The sequence below is a fragment of the Stegastes partitus genome, unplaced genomic scaffold, assembly GCF_000690725.1.
Source record: "Stegastes partitus isolate 25-593 unplaced genomic scaffold, Stegastes_partitus-1.0.2 Scaffold2594, whole genome shotgun sequence".
Classification (NCBI taxonomy): Eukaryota; Metazoa; Chordata; class Actinopteri; family Pomacentridae; genus Stegastes; species Stegastes partitus.
This window is the reverse complement of record NW_007580325.1, coordinates 13,821-33,738: the sequence shown is the minus strand read 5'-3', so window position 1 is coordinate 33,738 and position 19,918 is coordinate 13,821. Positions and strand designations below refer to the sequence as shown.

General features: G+C 42.8%; 2 protein-coding genes across 18 annotated transcripts in view; one reads left to right on the top strand and one right to left on the bottom strand.

Annotated features, from left to right (window-relative positions):
* Positions 1–1,111: 1,111 nt before the first annotated feature.
* Positions 1,112–19,918, top strand: part of LOC103375440 (ictacalcin-like) — a 22,534-nt gene continuing 3,727 nt past the window's right edge. For 2 of the 17 annotated variants that reach the window (XM_008305715.1, XM_008305716.1), the window contains exons 1-2: positions 1,112–1,116; positions 14,107–14,115. Coding sequence is in view for 1 of the 17 variants with exons in the window: in XM_008305713.1 (XP_008303935.1) it covers positions 2,297–2,302; positions 13,566–13,572 (13 nt within the window). In the remaining 16 variants the exon portion in view is untranslated. Of the gene's footprint in view, positions 1,117–2,293; positions 2,303–4,497; positions 4,505–5,506; positions 5,513–6,328; positions 6,336–7,228; positions 7,236–7,507; positions 7,514–7,949; positions 7,952–13,092; positions 13,101–13,565; positions 13,573–14,106; positions 14,116–14,836; positions 14,846–15,675; positions 15,679–15,836; positions 15,842–16,632; positions 16,639–16,772; positions 16,777–16,892; positions 16,899–18,146; positions 18,159–18,518; positions 18,530–18,824; positions 18,839–19,918 lie in introns of those variants that run through there. The other 15 variants (XM_008305718.1, XM_008305728.1, XM_008305713.1 and 12 more) reach the window with 15 other exon arrangements.
* LOC103375439 (tripartite motif-containing protein 46-like) lies at positions 1,783–17,589 on the bottom strand. The gene is made up of 11 exons (XM_008305712.1): positions 17,530–17,589; positions 13,863–14,121; positions 13,442–13,595; positions 12,777–12,975; positions 10,986–11,132; positions 10,598–10,693; positions 9,273–9,526; positions 7,906–8,027; positions 7,222–7,560; positions 4,391–4,620; positions 1,783–1,854 (listed from the first exon to the last, which is right to left on the bottom strand). Exons 1-11 carry the CDS (start codon positions 17,587–17,589, stop codon positions 1,783–1,785), a joined length of 1,932 nt encoding a protein of 643 aa, XP_008303934.1.

Genomic DNA, 19,918 nt, shown 5'->3' with positions numbered 1-19,918 from the left:
TGTAAACAGTAAAGTTTGATTTAATTCCTACACAGCCCTGCATACACGTCATGCTTTCATATACAAGAGACCATTTGGCAGCGAATGTTGTCCTGTGGAGTTCAACAACTTGGCATGAATCACTTAGTTGGACTTTACGACGGCGATCCAGATCAGCCAACATGTGTAAAGGCTTGTGTGCCGTTAACTCAATGATTTAAACTCACGGCTATCGCTGCTCTGTCAGAGACAAACAGTTTATGTACGGTTGTAGATTTTAATGTTCTTACCTCTAATTCCCTGTTTTTCTTCTTTTTATTCGAGTTTAACGATTAACCAAACAACTGATTAATAGTTTGAGGCATTTTTTTGAACCAAAAAAAGTCCCAATTTTCTGATTCTACCTTCTTAAAAGTGAAATATTCTCCGCTTTCTTTGCTCTTCCACGACAGCTAACTGAGCATCTTTGGATAGTGGACAAATCAAGACGTCAGTGTCGGTTCAGGAAAACAATAAATGACCATTTTTGAAATTAACGGCTACTACAAATGAGTCAGTTTAGTTTTGCTTATTTATTTCATTCCACCAAAATGCACGACAGAGTGCCACATAAAATCATTCCTGACTCAGTAAAGTCACTCTGGATTCATTTTGTTTAAATCCTATTCACTTCTTCTTGAGCTGACAATCAATAATGTGCAATTACAACTTCTCTGTGCCATAATACTAACATAATTCTATTTTTATTTATTACAGTGCATGCTTATATCTTACATTTTTACATTTTCTGCTCATCTTTTTTTGCACTTATGCTTATTTTTTAATACAAAATCTTGACCCCATTTTCCTCTAAAACTAGTAAATGTGGTTTGGCCCACTTTGGCACCAACCCCCTCATTTATAGATATTTGTGAAATTTTAGATTTATATTTCAAATATTTTCAAAGACGCATTTTTCAAAAAGATTGCCCGCAGCCCACTTTCAGAACCTTTTTTTCACTCGTTGAATTCTGAGGCTATGTTTGAGCTGCAATATCTCAGGAAGTATTAAAGATAAAAGCCAGAAATGTTCTCTGCTATTTTTCATCATCATCATCATCATCATTAATTCAGAACCTCTAGAAGCTTCAGACGTCTGTCACACCTGGATTTGTTTTTTGCGGTACAACTTGTCCTAACAGTTACGAAAGTTTAATGAAAATAACTTTTTCTTTCATTTTTATGACATTTTTTATGGCATTTCATATTGAAAAGTATTTCATAGGTTTTGTTTTGATTTATTGTGACACGCGACTACATAGAGTTCAGAAAATATCTCAGGTGACTTCTGCCTGATCTGTTCTTATTTGGGATAATGTCTGCTCAAAGATGAGACTTTTATCGATGGCTCACCCATAATTAGAGATTATTTGATCTGTTTGTCCAAAATTGCAGATTCTGAATCAATGGCATGATGAGAAATAACAGTGAAAATTTCAGGCTTTTAATTGTAATTGTTCCTGAGATATTGTTGTTAAAACATAGCCTCAAATTTCAATGTGCAAAAAAAATAAAAGAAGTGCTGAAAGTGGGTCAAAGGGCGATTCAAAATGAAATAAATAATCTCTGAAAATGCTCGATGTGTCCATCTAAAATTTCACAAATACCACTTTATTTATCTATAGTTTAGAGACGGTTTGGCCCCTGATGAGTCGAGACAGAATAACCCGTATATCTATTTTTAAAATGAGAAGTGCCTGCTGGAGTTCAAACATCCACCACTGATTGGGAGTCGCTATGGGAGTCATTCTTAAACATACGTACTCACCGGGGACTCGCCATGTCTTGTGGAAGGTGGAACCACTCCTGCAGTTTGGACTCCAAACCCACTCCTACCTGCTCAACAAAAGAACAGAAGGAACCTGTTTATCAACTAAAACATTTCTTCTTTTCTGCTCATTTTATCTGAGCTACGTCTCTTTGCAGTTATTTAAAGTGAAGCACGAGTGGATAAAAAGCCTTTTCCCTGATTAAATCTTCTCCAATCACTTGAAAAAAAAGCTGCAATAAAACAGTTTAAACTTATATAAATGACTCTGAACATACAGACACTCACAACCCACCAATGTTCTTATTGTTATGTGACAACCCAATGAGGGGACATTACCGAAGGCCAAAGTTGGACACTGAGCTCCATCAAGGGATGAAATGACAAAGTGTTTGAGCACGTATTTGTTCAGAAATGATGTTGTAGATTTGTTGGGATTTTCCTCCAGCTGACCAACAAGCAACTTGGATTATATATTCATTTTAGCGGAGTAGAAGCGGAGCTAAAATCATGAGGCTCATTTGATGATTCCTGCTTTGTCTTTGCAGCATGAACGCATGTATTCAAGCTAAAACATCATATTATCACAACAGTGCTGGATGAAAGTGGCTCAGTTGGTCATTTAAAAGCCCTGAATCCTATTTTTTACAATTACCTGTGACTAATTTGAACCCAAACATCCTTTTAAAAAGTCTTTCAAAGTTAAAACCCTTTTGGCAGTTTCACATCAGAGTATGTTTGCAAGCTGCAAAAGTCAGTCTGTGGGTCATCGTGGCTAAATGTGGTCCTTGAGACGTCTACAGCAGCAGGAAACACCTTCCACAATGTCAGACATTTAAACGTCTGCCTGTGGATTTGATCAGTGTGGTAGCACTGCAAGTCACAAAACGGTGGAGATCAAGTGAAGTTTGAAGATCAGCGACCGTCTAATTTGGCTGCACCACACTAATCTTAAACTTCTTCATTTTGATTCCAACTCCACACCTGTGAAGTTGTCTGCACCTGTGACACTCCAGTATTGACAAAAAAAATACATAAATCTGTCCACAGACATCCGGCCAGACGAACAAACACCTGTGCTGAACTCAGAAGTGTCTTTGTGCCAGATTCGACTACAATAGTCGTCTACATTTAGCCGCCATGACACACACAGACCACACACACCCACAGCTGCAGACACACTCACAATATCAAACAACACCAGCTGCTCTCGGCGGTTTGAGGTGGGTGAGGCTCAGCTGGAAAAAGAAAAAAAGTGTATACAGTCGTCCTCAGATGTATTCATACCCTTCCATTAAAGAAAAGGCAAAACTTACAACAGTCACTCAAAAAACTAGAAACTGAAAAAAGTAATAATAAATAAAAAATGTGCTAAATTATAATTTTGAGAAATGAGACGTTGCTTTTGAATTGTGGTTGAAAAGAATCATTTGAAAAAACAAAAAACAAAACTGTCCCAGACAAATTAGAGCTCTTTGCTGATGAGCAGTGGGCCAGAACACCTGTCAGCAGGTGCACAAGTCTGACTGAGAGTTACAGGAAACACCTGACTGCAGGGATTGGCTCAACAACATATTAGTTTTCCCCTCATGCTTGTTTGCTTGTTTGTTTCTTTTATATATATATATATATTTCTGTTAAACCACAACTCAAAAGCAATGTCATGATGTTCATTAAATTTTTATTTATTATTACTTTTGTCAATTTCAACTCATTTCAGTGATTTTTTTTCCTTCTTTAATGGGAGGGTATGAATACATTTGCGGACCCTGTACCTCAATGGACTGAGTAGGATTTACATTTGATTGAACATTTGACGTCAGCAGCTTGTGCTTATGTTGTATAAACTCTGATGAAGTCCTGAGGAAGCAGATTAATGTGTTTGAAGTTGTGAATGAAGTAATAATATATAATAACTTTGCTTGCTCAAAGTTAATCCAGAAGAAACTCTGGATTTGTTACGATTTTATGAGATCACGGTAAGCCCTGCGATAGACTGGCGACCTGTCCAAGGTGTCCCCTGCCTTCGCCCTAAGTCGGCTGGGATAGGCTCCAGCCCCCCATGACCCTAGTGAGGATTAAGCGGTGTATAGGTAATGGATGGATGGATGGAGATCACAGTAAGGGATGCACGATATATCGGCGACCACATCGGTATCGGCCGATATTAGTGTTTTTTCCGACAAATTTAGCCGATGATTGTCTAACATCAGCGCCTTCGTCTCTACGTTTGATATCGCTGCTATGTCACAGATGTTTCTACTTAAATGTTCCTGGACTGAAATATGTTTTACTTTTGTTATAAAGAAGACTATGTGGTCTAATTTGGGCTTCTTCTCAATAGTTTTCTCACAGTGCTTACTTACACTCATTTTTTGGTGTGAACAAAAATCAACATTGGTGATATCAGTTATCAACGATGTCCGGAATCTTAATATCGATATTGGCCAGAAATTTTAATATCGTGCATCAGTAGATCACGGTTTTAAAAATAAAATAAAATTACTTATGTTTTCATGAATATTTAAATACTACGTTCCGCATAACAGGCCCTAAGCGCCATGTTCACAATGAGTGTAGGATGCACGACTAGCGCTGTCTTGCCTTCACGAGGTAAGAGCCAGGCTCCACTGAGCATGCCCAGTAGTGCCGTCCCTGTGTGATGGCTACATCCCCCACCAGGAGGTCAGAAGTCAGGTGACAGGAAGTGAGGGCGTGGTCGGCGGCCTGCAGCAGGGACAGGCCGGGGACGCTGCGAGCGCACCGCTGCTCTTTGCTGACCACCAGCCGGTCGGCATGGAGACCCCAACGAGAGTCCAGGTAGAAGTTCAGCACTGGGAGGAGGAAAAAAAGGCAAGAGAGGGAAGAGGAGGAGAATGAAATGAGAGAAGACGGAGAGACTTCAGAAAAGACATATAGGGGTTGCAGTTTGGGAAAGTGGTGCAGATTTACAGTCAGAAAGCAGCGAGGAGACGACAAGTGAGGAGAATAAGAAGCAATTAAGGGGAGAGGAACAGGGAGCAGGCATGCACCTCCTCCTACCAGCACTGGAAGAGAAGAAAAGACATTGATCTATACACTGATGACTCAGGGAGTAAAATACAGAAGGTATCGCAAGGAAGTTGTAGCAGTGGGGAGTGCTTTTTTTTTCTTAGTTCCAGAGGCAGTACAGAGGGAAGATACGCAACAGCAGGAAGGAAAAAACAGCCAACGGGGACACGAGGAATCCACCAATCACTCAAAATCGACCATTAAAAAGCCCCAGATCTGAATCCGATCCATGTTGTTAAGCCTCGGGTCTTAACAAACTGCAAACCTCATCAGCGCTCGGACAGATCTCGATGCAGGAGGCAGAGTGGGAGGCGGAGGAGGGATTAGTGGGCGTCAAAATAGGGGCGGAAGAACAAAAGAATGTGTAGGATGACCACCGAGAGAAAGTGGGGAAGAGGAAGTAGTTATGCAGCAGCGCGGGGACGTGAATGCACTTCTTACGTTCTGTAGGAGGCATGTAGGCTGGCAGCGTGGAAGTAGCACAGGAGAGGATGACAAGGACAAAGCTGTGAAATGGAAATAATGCATGAGAGAAAGGTGAGGAAATAAAAAGAGTCAGAAAGTGGAAATGGGGGGAAAATGGGCAGAAAAAAAGAAAGAGAATGAATTTTTAAGCATTTCACCATGGCAACCATTCTAATGCTTTAATTGTTAAATAATAGTAGATGTGACGAGGTGGATGACTTCTGGATCGCAGCACGATTTGTTTTGGTTTTTTTGCAGTGACTCAGTCAAAGATAGCAGGAAGACTCTTGATTAATTGCATAAAAGATATAAAAAGAAATGCCAAGAATATATGACACATTTTTAACACAATGCAGGCGGGTGAAGCTTCTGGATGTTATTTTCATCGTTTGTTGGCACTTGTCCTGCTACTAAATATAAGATTATAATTACAAGTTGACTGCAGAGATCTGGGAACGCCCGAACATCTTTCAAAAGCAGGTCAAACGCAGTTACGTAATCAGTTTTGGCCACAAAGGTGTCGCTCAAAGCCTCCGTGAGCTGAGAAACTACGACTGGGTGTGTGCTTTTGGCTGTGCTTTCTTTCAGATTTCCCTCCGGCAACAATACTTTTATAATCTGGCGGGTTTGTTGCTGTGCCGACAACTTATTAAAATGCGTTTTGTTTGTGTTTCTTGGCCCATCAGATTTTATTATAGTGAAGCGTTCTGCATTCCCACATCTCAGCTTCGGTCGGAGCAATGTGATCATAATGATCGCTGCAGAAAACTGAACTATTCCTGAAAAAAAAGATAATAAATAGAAACCCTTTAACTTCCTTTAACCTTGCGATCAGTGGTAACATCCTAGTCTTCAAGCTGGCCAAGCAGCAAACAATAGATTTCAACCAATTCTGCATTTTAGTCCATCTTAGAAGTGTTCAAAGGGACTGATAACAGTGACCTGATTTCACCTCACACTTCCTGTAATGTAATATGGAGCAAATATTCAACAGTCCTCAAGCTGAACCACGTCTACTGAACCATCACGAGTGGTTTCTTGCATTACAGCACCACGACGGAAAGTGAAGAATTAATCAGCATCAGATTATGGTATATCTTAAACTGCTGTGAAGTGAAGCTCACGTTAAAATGAGGAAACGGCGTGCAGAGAATAGACGAAGTGAGGAATTTACCTCGTGTTATAACACGATACTGATCCAGAACATTTATGACACCCTAATAGAAAGCTCGGTGAAAGAAAGTTAAAGAAACAGAACAAACGCAATGTGATGACTGCAGGTAGGAGCTTGTTACAGAGAGCAGCTATAAAAGAGTTCAAACTGGGTCGTATGAAGCAACTTGTGAGTGTCGCCGCATCCTGAAGTGGAACGGCACATTGTGTTCCGTCACATCTTCCTCATTCGGCTCACACCCTCATCCCGTATTACCTACATTTGTTGCACAATTTAGGTCATTAACTCCAAATCTCCAAACTAAATGAGACAGTTTGAATCATCAAAGTGATCCGCAGACGAATAACTGTGGAGTTTCTGTTCGCATGTAGTTCAACGTTGGCTTTGTGTTGCTCACCCTCCACTGCAGCAAGGCTACTGCGCACTTCATTTGTCAAAGTCAGGCTGCTGGATCCTCCTTAAGAATACATTTATGCATAGAAAGAGTGCCCTCATCTCTTCAATTGAGCTCACGTTAGGAAGCGTATAGGTAGGACAGGAGGACCGATTGCACTAACCGATGCATCAATAAGCAATATTGATGCATGAAAGTGATTTCTAACCAGGAGCGTGTTTGTTTTCCTAAAAGCCCCCTTCACACCTCGTTGAACTAGTTTGACACCGTTCTGTTGTTGCAAAGTCAAAGTCTTTTCTGCTCCCTTGTTAATGAGGACAATCAGAGAAGTGCAGCGTGTGGCCTCCTCACCTGGTGCAGGCGGGGTGTGCAGGTACACCTCCTCGCTGTACTCGCCGTAGCCCGCCTTGTTGCAGCCTCTCACCCGCAACACGTACACGCTGTCCATCTCCAGCCTGTCGATCACAGCGCTGCTCCCGCTCACCTCGTCCAGCCGCTGCCAGCCCCAGCGGGCGGCCGACAGCCCCCCTCTGATCCCGCCTCTGGATGCCCCCCCTGGCACCACGCCCCGACGGCGGTACTCCACGGAGAAGTGCCAGGCAGGCGCAGACTCCTGGGGCAGTCGCCAGCACAGGAAGAGCTGGTCGTAGGCCAGGGTGCGCTGGGTATCAATCACTGGAGCCTGGGGGGCTACGACAAGAGCATGTTTAATGGGGTGTTTCCTTCAGTAACTCCCTCGTGCCTTTAATGACGGCAGAAAAGGGAAGAAGCTGCTGTTTTTTGCTGCGTATGCACTCTTACTACAAAGTGAGGAGCTACTGCTGCTGCTGTTGTAGCTAAAATCATTTGTACAGTTTGAATCAGGAGGCCTTTTTTTTTTGCTTTTTCCCTTTCACCCCAGGTTAACGTGTCACATGCATGTGCGACCATCTAATTAAAAAGTACACGTGTGTTAGGAAAGTCATCAGACTCCCATCCACCTCCTTCCTTTCTTATCTTGCACCTTTCTGCTGTCACCACCCTCCCTCTCCTCACCCTGGATGAAGTTCAACTCCGTCAGGAGTTTCAGTTCTTTGGAGACGTCCAGCTGGAAGTGTCTGAAGGACGGGTCGGCTGCTAAAGTGAAATGCTGGAGATTCTCAATTGCTTTACTCAGCCTGGTGCAGTGAAAACACACAAAAACAACAACGACAGGGGAAAGCAGAGTTAGCAGAATCAAGGAGGAAGAGTATTTACATAACGGTTGCATCAAGACGGGTGGGAGGATGAGACGGAGCGATTAGGTGGGAGGAATTTTTAAAAATATCTTGTGTCTTTGACCAAATCCCATGAATGAGACAAAACCAACATGAGTCCTCTGGATGCTCGCAGTCGCTCACTGCTGTGTTGGTGTCCGCCCCAGTTTTATTAAACAGAACCCACAGAAACATGGTTTCATTTGTAAACATTGTGTTTCCTCATATAGCTGTTGTTTTAAGCTAATCTTACTCATACAGACTTAAAAAGCATTTGCTGTTGTTTTTTTTTAGGCAGCAGATTAACACACACTTGGTGCAGTGGTGAGTGTTTAAGAAAAGTGTACAGTGTGTGGGACTGGTTCTAAATAAACTGCTGTGCCTACAGTGAGAGAACACATCGTCCACTGTGTAACTTCTGTTTTAATTACCTAAACCAGTGACGGTCTACGGTACAAGGCTCTATAAAACTTGTTTAACTGTAAACTAAATTGTATAATTCATCCCACTCTCACCCAACCGGTCGAGGCAGATGGCCGTCCCTCCCTGAGCCTGGTTCTGTCGGAGGTTTTTTTTTCCCCTGTGGGGGTTTTCGGTTCCTTCCCACTGTTACAGACTGCTTTTGGACTGCTGAAGCTTATAGGGAATCCAAGTGTTTTGGATTGTTGGGTGTTTCTGTTTCTGCCTTTGTTAAGCGCTATGAGATGACTTGTTGTTGTAAATATGCGCTATACAAATAAAATTGAATTGAATTGAATTGAAAGCTATACCAGGTTGTGTGTATACATGTGTCACTTGTGGGTTGGATTCATCAATCACTGCTTTTCACTAGATTTGCTACCAACGAAAAAAATGTACAATATCAACACTTTCTGTTGTTTTTGATATGATATGTTTGGTGCACGATGGTAAATTTAAAATAAGCGAAATGTAGCAATTAATGCCCACTTAAATGAATTCACCGTCCCAAAAGTAATCAACTTCTAACTCTTGTGAGTCCACTCCCTACATCCTACAAGAACGTTTTTCTTCTATTACAAATTGGCTTCTGCAGAAACTGTTGAAACTAAATCTGGTTCTAATGACACAAGACGCAGCTACAGACAGACAAAAGTAACCTGGGACCATGCCAGAGAGAGACATGCCAACGTTTATCAAACAGAAAACCTGTTGTGAGTTTGGCGAGCCGCCTGCACAAAACAGGGCTGGTCCGTTTCCTTCAGCAGTTCCTGGGTAAACGCCATGAGCCCTGCGTGTTCCATCAGACCCCGTCTCTCTGCCACTTGAGCAGCCAACGCCTCGCCGCGCTTCTGCCGCGCCGCCTCCAGCGCCTGGGTGAGCGAGGCGTGTCGCTCGGCCAGCGCCGCCGTCAGGTCCCTGATGCTCTGAGCCAGCTGCTCTCTGGCCGACACGCTGTTCACCTGGAAAAAAAAAACACACATAAGTTCATCCATCCATTATCTATACACTGCTTAATCCTCACTAGGGTCGCTATCCCAGCTGACTCAGGGTGAAGGCAGGTTCACCTGGACAGGTAACCAGTCTATCACAGGGCTACACTTAGAGACAGACAACCAAGCACACTCACATTCACACCTACGGACAATTTAGAATCACCAATTACCCTCAACATGTTTTTGGACTGTGGGAGGAAGCCGGAGAACCTGGAGAGAACCCACGCTGCACAGGGAGAACATGAAGACTCCACGCAGAAAGATCTTGGGTGTCCTCACCGGGATGCGAACCGACGACCTTCATGCTGCGAGGCAACGATGCTAACCACCGAGCCACCTTGCAGCCCCACATAAGTTCAAACCTTTAAAAAGCTGACATCGTTGGGTTGATTCATAATGATTTTTGTTCCCAAAAGCAGCAGTGCTTTTATGTTGACGACAACAAAAACATGTTAGAATGGACAGTTTACTATGACACTTACAATGCATCAGATGTTTTTTTGTTTGTTTTTTTCGTAACTATGCAACCTTCTCTGGCCCAAAGCAACACTTGCTTGCACCCACATACGGGACTAGACAGGCGAGAAAAACAGCTGTGGAGTCAAACATGTTAGATCCCATTGAATATCTGCAGCAGTTACAAGAACAAACAAACATGTGGCATCCAAACGGTGGCATTAAAAAGCAACATACATTTGGTGTGTAAACAGATTAAACTCTGTTGTGTTTGCCAGCTCCAGGCAGCTCATGATTAGTGGTCTTAAAAGTCCAAATTCATGTACGTAGAAATACATTTTCCTTAAAAGTGTGCAGCTACATATTGCATTTTAGGCATTTCATTCAATACATTAGCATTCTTTCTGTCAGCTTTCAACAATACTGACTGATGTGCAGTTTTCTGCAGCCAAACATTATGAAAAAAGGGGGAACTGATAATAAAAAGCAACAGACAGGAGCCATGACAGTGATGGACTTTAGCTGCCTGCTGGCATTAATTCCATGTTCAGCAACATTTTGTTGGCCAAAAGTATTAATCACCTCAGTCTGAGTGATGCCGCTCTCCAGCTGTGTAATCTGAGCCAGAACTGTGTCCTGGTTGGACAGAATGTAGTTCATCTCCTTCGTAATCTTCTCCTGTCAAATTAAAGGCAAAAACACGACGCATGAAAAACAAATACACACAGGTTTATAGTAACTCTTCCTTTAGCGTGTCTGATATATTAAAAGCTGCTTCTTAACATTTTTCCTACATCAGACGTCACTTTGCCAAAAGATTGATTCACTCAGTGATTAAACTTCTAATAAACTCACAGTACTCGTCAACTGATTCTAAAATTAAAACGTATTACTAACACAAAACATGACTTCAAATAATGTTACCGCAGTGGAACCCTGACAGAAAGCCTGATAAAATTCAGAGTCGTACCTTCAGCGCTTGGTACGCCTGAGCCACGGGGAGGATTTTGTGGCCGGTGTGGATGCGGCGCAGTTTGCAGAGCGGGCAGAGCAGCCGCTGACAGGACCTACAGTAGAACTGCAGCTTCTCCTGATCGTGTTCTGGACAGGTCAACACCTGAGAAAGAGAGTCGAATTTAACATGAACTAATTCATCTGAAGCGCACTTTACCCGAGGGAGGGAAAAAAAGAGCAGAGCAATGCAGCAGATGACTATGCAAGTGTAACGTGTGCACAAATACGTGAAAAGAGGGGGGAAAAAAATAGGTCTACGGAGCTATTACTACGACATAATAACACTGTTGGGTATAGTGAAGGAGTATTTTCTGTATGTTTTTGTAGGGTTGAGCGCTAAAATGTAAACTACTCGAGTATCATCACACCTGAAATAATACGAGAGGGTTCTAGCTGCAGCGTTTAGTCTTGTTAGTTGTAGTCTTGTTAGTTGACTTTCATAACGCCATTCATAATCCTGTTTTTCCTGGAAGACACTTTGGCAGAGCTGCTGTTGTCTTAGATGGGCTGTATAAAAATGTCTTGACTTGACCTATTTTATTTTTGTTCTGTGTTCGAGATCTTATTTATTTGTTTAATTTGTTCTCTAGCAGTAGTAGCAGTAGTAGCAGTAGTAGCAGTGGTGTCAGTAGTAGTAGTAGTCGTAGTAGCAGTAGCAGTAGTAGCAGTAGCAGTAGTAGCAGTAGTAGCAGTAGTGTTGCTCCACCTTTCTGTTTCTTTTGTGTTAACCTAATCCATGTGGATCAGATAACAATGGAGAACAGCATGTCCCAACTCTGATCTGAACCTGTTGTGACTATTGTGCTCACAGTTATGTAAGGTCTGTATGTGTCTGTCATCTAAGCACAGAAACTGAAATTATTTGTGTCATGTTGAACTCAGGGTGTGTTACAAGTTTACCTACAACAGGTTGGGTCTACTATTAATAAAATGAATGATGCTGTTAGGGATGCCTAGCCAGAGTTATTGAATCTGTTGACATTTACAACTGTAGATTTGATGGATTAATGCTAATACCTTAATACACAGATGTTTTAATGTCTTATAACTAAACCACAAAGGATAAACAGTAATAACAGAGGAGCTTGACATTCAGTCAGGAGAAGTCACTTTGTTTGCACAAGAAGCCTGAAAGGCCTCACCCAAAATCTCCTTCCAAAGAAGCAAGACAATTCGATGTTACATTACAGCCACTAGCTGTCAGTATTGGAACTAAGAACGAGGTGGTGATGAGCTAACCGTGGCAAATGTGATCACCTTCCACCAGATGTGGTCACTACTGGATCCAGACCTCAGTCTGCATCTGAACCGAACACCGAGTTAATCCGGACCCAGCCCACACCTTATGTTAGAGAAACTGTGCGATAGGAAATGCAGCATTTTCCAATTTGAAACGACTTTTCTACTGATCAATGAATTTTTGTTTATTTGCATATGTGCAGAATTTTTGTCTTTCTGTAATATAGCAGTAGATATTCCAACATCTGTAGCTACATCTGGTGAAAGACGGTTAAGAATTATGGATTTTAAAGCTTGAGCTAATGTGTTGTTGCGTTATTTCACTTCTATTGCATTCTGAAATTCCTTTCATTATTTAAGTGTACATTATGAACCCTTTGTAGAGCACAGGGTGTTAGAAGATGGTGCCGTTTTTGTCTTTCTGTTTTGTGTTATTGTTTTAGAAAACGGATCTGAAAATAGAGTTTATGGTATTGCATGTAGATGATTAGTAAGTGTCTTCTGGTACCTTTGGTCTGAAGTTGAGTGTAGGCTGGATATGTTCGTGTTGTGCCCGTGGCGTTCCCCATGGGTGATAGAGCTTGAAACACTCGTTGCAGAAGTTGGACCTGCAGTCAGCGCAGCCCTTGGTGGCCTCCAGAGTTTGAGGAGGCTTACAAAACTGGCACATCACAGCCACACTGCCCAGACTCACTGTGTGTCTGTACCTGGTGGAAATAACAGAGGCCGGATCAGACTTTAGTCATCTAGTTTGTACCACTGTGATCAGATTTTCTAATAAGGAGGACCACTGGTTACTAAACGAATTAAAAAGTTAAAGTCAGAAGAAGGTGTGAAAGGTGCAGCTTCTGTGCAAATAAAGCAAACAGTATCACATAAGGGATGAAGTGTACACAAAGCTGCTGGACTGGAAACACGCAGTCAGCAGGGCAGCTACAGTATGTTGCACTGCACACTGCAGGTTTCTTCAACGGTTCGGTTGCTGCTGAATACTAACAATTAGATTTGGAAATGTTCCCGCACCTTCTGTTTTTCAGGTCCAAGCCATCTATTCATTTACATTCGGCACTAAACATCACATGCAATGAATGACAATATCCCAGCGTGGGCTAATTGTGCAGATCTTTACACTTTTTCTTTGTTTTTTGTATAGCATGCGAATGTCCTGACTACCTCTCCACTATACGCTCCAAGGTGAGGTTGCGCAAACAGTCGGTAAGGCCCTTGTCTCCCAGCTCGACATCTCGCCCGCAGGGGGCACAGGGGAACATCATCACCAGGGGCGGGCCTTCCTTACGACGTCGCCCGGGATACGTCCCATATCCAGGAGACCGTGGCATGGACGGCGAAGGAGGATGGGGACCTTAAACCGTGAAGTTATGAGCAGTGGGAGAAAAGCAAAGATGAAGGTAAGAGTGTTTAAACATGAAAATACAAGGCTTTCTTCCCCGTCTTCCTCGCTGCATAAGAAAATGAACTCCTCACACCAATAAACCTCTGAATAATCTTTAAAACAGAACGTTTTATTGACACAAGGAAAAGATGTTCCCCTTCTCTCCTAATTGAAATATCAACAAGCGGTGCTGCTAACCTGATCGCAGCACGCGGTCGATGGGCCGCTGCTCGGCTTTGGGTGTAGGCCTGCGTGCCTGGCGAGGTGAGCGGGTGTTGGGTGTGGATGCTGGGGAGTTGGGCTCTGGGGGAAGCTCTGGAGGCGGGTAGCCGTTTGCCACCAAGACCTCGGAGGCACACATGAGACAGACGCTGTGCTGGCATGGCAGGACCACGGGCTGCTTGACTATGTCTTTACACACAGGGCAATGCAACTCGTGCTCCAGGCTCTTCATGTTCGACTGTTGGAAGCAAAGAGGTGAAGGTTACGACAGGATGAAAGATCTCCGAGATGGAATTAGTTTGTGTTGACAGAGCTTTAGGAGTCTAGCACATGGAGGATCAACTGTTCACTTTTAATTGGATTAAAATGAAGTAGGATTGTCAGGTAGGGCTTGGTGTCTTTCAACAAGCTCTGAAACTATAAAGGCACCTCCAAATACAAGTACACAAACCAACAAGGGTACTTCACAAAGTTCTTGACCTCACCAGAAAACACGAGGTGTAACTCCCGCTTTGGGTCACAGCCTCTTATCACTGTCCACAAAAACGTCCTCAAATTGATTCATACCCTCGAATTAAAGAAGGAAAAAAAACACTGAAATAAGCTGAAATAGACAAAAGTAATAAGAAATAAAAAATTTGATGAAAATCATGACTTTTGAATTGTGGTTCAACAGAAATATATATATATAAAAAAAAACAAGCATGATGGGACTCGTACACTACTATTTAGTTAAACAATCCTTTGAGCCAATCACTGCCATCAGGTGTTCTCTGTAACTCTCAGTCAGACTTCTGCACCTGTTGACAGGTATTCTGGCCCACTGCTCATCAGCAAAGGGCTCTCATTTTTCCTTGACAGTTTTTTTTTTTTTTTTTTTTTTTTTCAACCACAATTCAAAAGCAACATCTATTTCACTAAATTATAATTTAGCAAATTTTTATTTATTATTACTTCTTTCAGTTTCTGGTTATTTGCGTGACTGTTGTTGTTCTTTAATGGAAGGGGATGAATACATTAGAGGACGCCTGTATGTGGCGGCTCAAGATGTGACCTTCTCCACAAAGCGATGCGGAAGCTTGGACATTAAATGCATTAAAGTTTAAGGAGACTATGTTGAAAAATAATGCGAGTACCATCTTTCTCCTGTGGCCTAGAACAGTTTGAAGTGGCCTCATAATGCTACAGAAAATGTGATGTTTAAAAATGTAAAATCAGAAATGATCTGATTCCAGAATGAGATTAGAAATCTGACCAGACCAGTCATCTTTTGACACTTGACAGTTTCGATTCTCCATTTTATGGACACGTTTTTGACGGTTTGTCAGTGGAGTATTCTGGTTTGAGAGCCAGGAACAAGCAACACAAGAGATAAGGAGATTGAGTTTAGAAGAGACTGGGCGATGTGAGAAAAACTGTCGCAGGCAAGCGACATAGGGCACCAATCTTGTTAAATATGGATAAAGACCAGACATTAATTATTCAACCTCTGCATCCCTTAAACCAAAGCCATGCATATGAACTCAGGAAGCTGCACATATGCTATGACTGTTACACATTCTTACTAAACAGCTGAACATACAGATGTGAATGTACATCATGTGCATCCACAAATCAGTCTTCTCATTTCTCTTATTTCTCAATGCATTATCACTACTTCATTAATGCAGCATTCATATGCTACACAGACACTGGTGGCCTCCTTTGCGAGACACGAGTAGCATTTGTCTGTCTGGTAATCAGTTGATATCAACATATATTTTGTATTTCACTGCTGAACCAGTGGCTTCAGCCTGTGAGTGAATAGCTGCACCAGTAGGGCACTCAGCATGTTGCCACCATGCTCAAAGACACTGATGTGACAGAAAAGGACACTGGCTGTTGCAGAAACCTGTGACTTCACGCCAACGGTCACTCCAACTGCACGACGGCTCCAACAGAGGAGCGATACAGATCTGGTTAGAGATCAGCTTCATCGTCCCCTAAACATCCCAGCATGTGTGATAACTCCACAGATTTAGTGTTAAGTCAGTATTTGTTAGTACAGCACAGGAGGAGGATGTTCTGCCAGTGAGTAGGGGCCTGCTTTCTTCTGCTTCATAGACGCCCTTGACACACATAACCTCAACCTACAACCAGGCCTGCTGCAGGGTCAGCAGCAGTCAGCACAGACGCTGTGAGTTCACTTCAAAACCAGGACGAGACCAACGCAGTGACTGTGCTGCATTGGGGATTTGGGGATTTAGTTAGTGTGATATGATGTGATGCAGCATCAGGGCAACTTAGCACAGCACACCATGAGCCATGCATAGGGAATCAGTGGATGTGATATAAAGGTGATGATAGGAAGAAAAACACTGACACGATGCAGCTGCGTGACCAGACTCACACAGACATGTTGACTGATGAAAGCTTGCATAGTCACATTTTATAAAACCTAGATGCCAGTTGAGACTGAATAAGGCTTCTGCTAAAAAAAATTTTTTTTTAAATAATTTAAAAAAAATCCAACCAGCACTGGAGCATAAAATTGGATCAAATGGATTAATTTAAATAACCTACTTTCTCTCTCAGTCAGCCTCAGTCTCTCTGTGTCTTTCCCCAATGTCAATTTCGGCCTGTCTTTCTCTCCTCCTCTAGCAGTTTAGCCTATCAGGGCTACTGCAGTTTCTGCAGGCCACATGCAACACAGCAAACTGTGGCCGTCTGCGTCCATCTCAAACGGACTGTGCGCACCGCTACCGCTAAGGCCGGGGTCCCGAAGGCGTCACACGGGCACCGCTGCAGGGAGCGCATCCTTACCTTCACCTGGAATCTGGGCGCCATGACAGTAGACTACGTGTATATATATTTCCAGCATCAGGAGAGTCTGCCTCCTGGTAGGATGGGAGGGGTCTGAGGCATCTCCTCGCGAGCGGTGGAAAGGACCATGGTGGCTGATTGTGAAAAAAAAAAAAAAAGACGCTGCTCGGTATTTGCAGCGCTGCCTTCAGTGTGGCAGCCTGTGCGCTCGATGTGACCTTTATTTCGACTCCATCACTCTCTACTGTAACCGTGTCTGAAAGCTGCGTGCATGATTTAACCCCATAACGTCCGATGCTACCTGCAGCATCCGAGCACGCTTTATTCTCTTTAGCCTCAGTCCTGCATCTCGTCTCCATGGAAACGAGCATCCAGTGAACCCAAAAAAGGAAACGTGACATTTCTATTTGCACTTTTTGAAACATTTGATTTTATTTACAACACCCTTGCACCAAACCACAAAGCATTCTCTCTTTTTTTTTTCATAGAAGAGGAATGAAGCTCGAGTCTGGTGAACCGGTTGCGGTACATCAGCTCCTCCATTTTTGTGGGTTACTACAGCGCCAGACATCGTGTTCCGTAAGCACCGATTAAGGAAAACAAATATTTGAAGTCATTTTTTAATTTAAATGGCTTTTAATCTGGGTTCAGAAACGCACATGATTAAATGAAATAAGCCCATTTCTCAGAAATGTCGCCATCCACACCGTAAAATTCTTATCTTTTTTTTTCTTTACTCAAAGATCCTGGCGTGTCTTTTTTAAAACCATAAAAATAAAAATGAAAAATCATACCATGAAATCAGTGTAGTGACAACACATAAACAGATATATAGGATACTCACGCTGATACGAACCAAAGCTTCCATCGCTGATGTGGCCGTTTTTAAATCCATCTCTGCCATTTTAAGAAGATAACTACCCCCTGTTTTCATCATCTGGATATAAATTGCGACGAATCTAGGCCACGGCCCATGCAGAACATACTAAAAACACAGAAAATGTAAACTTTAGCTCTCTTGGTTATAAAATTCTGCAGGTTGACCGTGTAGTAAATTCTGCGTTTTTCCTGTTTTTTTTTTCAGTAGACACCCAATGTGGACATTTTTACGCACGCAAAACCAAAAGACTGATACGCATCGCCATGTGATGCGTTTACGCATAGAAAGAAAAAAGAAGAAGAAGAAGAAGCAGTTTTTAAAAAATAAATAAATAAATAAAAATGTGTTGTAAATTTCTGTCCACGCTGAACAGTTGCCTGTGGCTTTATTCCTCACCCAGACGTCCCGCCCCCCACCCTTCCCATCCCGCACCGGATGCCTTCAAATGATGAGGCGCACAGCGGGGAGAAAGCCTGGTGCTGTTGGACGCCACTCTGAATCCTCTTCCAGTCAACAGATTTGGATCTCTGCTCAGCTAGAAGTCACTTCTTTCCAGCAAATTCTTCTGCATTTTGAGAACATATGAAGAGTTAGTGTAGATAGATAGATAGATAGATAGATAGATAGATAGATAGATAGATAGATAGAATAACAATAAGGCTACATACTGATTTCTCCTTTGTCCTTCAGATGCAGGTGGATGCTGGCTCTTCTGTACTGAGCCATGCGCTTGTGGAGGGTTGTTTTGTCTCCCTGATGTACAGGTCTGGGCACTCGTTGCTGCATTGGACTGTGTACACCACGTTGCTCTGTTTATGTCTTGGTGTTTTGTCCTTAGGGTGGACCAGCTGGTCACTCTTTTGAGGACAATATTGTACAGATTTTGGCCAGGGAGGACAGATGGTTTGAGTGAAAGAGGCCATCTGTGTCAAACTGGAAAGACCATCACTCAGCAGAGGTGGAGGTCTGAGGCATCACCTCTCACCTGTTCACAATTCAGTCCTAAGAACTCTCCCCAGGAAGATGAACCCACATCCACACCTAGCCACAAAAGACCTTAACGAACCCCATTGTGGCAGGGGGAGCACTAACGACTCGAGGGAGGAGCAACAAACCCCCAATTGAAACCGAAACTCAGGTGTTCATGGCTCCTTAAGGATATCAGTATCTTGAACTCCCAACTAGTCAATCAGAGCTGATGAAGCCTCTTGGATGAGAGGTGGAACATCTTCAAGGAACTAAACTACAAAAAATCACAGCTGGAAGGGTCGAGGTTCGAATCTCGCCCTGGGGTCTTTCTGTGGGGAGTTTGCATGTTTAGACTCAGCAAACTGCAGTCAGGAGTTCTGTGATTCTTCTCACAACCCAACCCAACCAGTTCTCATGCCATCCACCACTCCCAAAAAGTACCTCAGAACGCACCATCATTTGAGCATTGAGGTGTGTTTGGTTGCGTAAGACCAGTTCTGTCTGCGTCACACCCAAATCCAACAAGACAGCAGCCAGCCTGCACAAACAAACTGGGACAGACAGAGGGTTTCTTGCATCCTCCAACTCCGGCATTGCTTTAATATTAGGAAAGCATCAACATCTAAGTGTTGATAAGGTCACAGAAGTATAATGTTCCTCTTCTTTTTAGCTGCATGCCACTAAAGGACTAGATGGGCTGCCATTGTGCTTGTTTGAACTTGACTGAGCCACAAATACTTGCTGCGCAGGACACCTTCAACAGCAGGGAGTGGCAGATCTGGGGAGAGTTGGCATCTCACCATCTATTTAAACCCTCGCAGCCTGTCTTCTCCTCACCGTGTGCACTCGTCTTTTGCGTCCAGGTAAGAACGGGACAGAACTAAAGCAGCAAGGACACACATTGTTGCTTTTCCTCGATGCCTTTGTTTTTCTAGAAAACTCCATACGAGCTTTGCCGACAACATTCCTCATATTGTAGCTCTTTAAGATGTTATGTCGTACATTTGAAGACTTATCTGTGATCGTATGTTGCATTGCTTCCAGCAACACTCTCTTAAATGGCTTGTATTTGGATTTCAGGTACTTGTTCCAGTGAAGCTACCTTTAAAGGTATGTGAAAATCTTTAGTAGAAATGCTAGACATCGAGATCAGAATGTTTCAGAAGTAATAATCGCGTTAGTTCAGCCTGCCTGCATTCCTGTACCTCCTCTTGCAAAAACACAACTGTACAGCCAGATGACTATCAAACATGTTGTTGTTTAGACAACTATTCTTTGCTTAGATCCTCTTCATCGTGCTTTTCTAGCCTATATTGTCAGACATAATACATAAGTCCAAGATGGAAGGAGAAAGGTCAAAGAAGAGTTAGAAATCAAACAATAT

Excerpts from the sequence above, each read along its gene's own strand:
- LOC103375439 (XM_008305712.1), bottom strand. The coding sequence starts at position 17,589 with ATGGCAGAGATGGATTTAAAAACGGCCACATCAGCGATGGAAGCTTTG. Across the intron at positions 13,596-13,862 it reads CATCGACCGCGTGCTGCGAT|CTGGATATGGGACGTATCCC; the intron begins CAGGTTAGCAGC and ends TGCCACGGTCTC. Across the intron at positions 10,694-10,985 it reads AGGCGTACCAAGCGCTGAAG|GAGAAGATTACGAAGGAGAT; the intron begins GTACGACTCTGA and ends TTAATTTGACAG.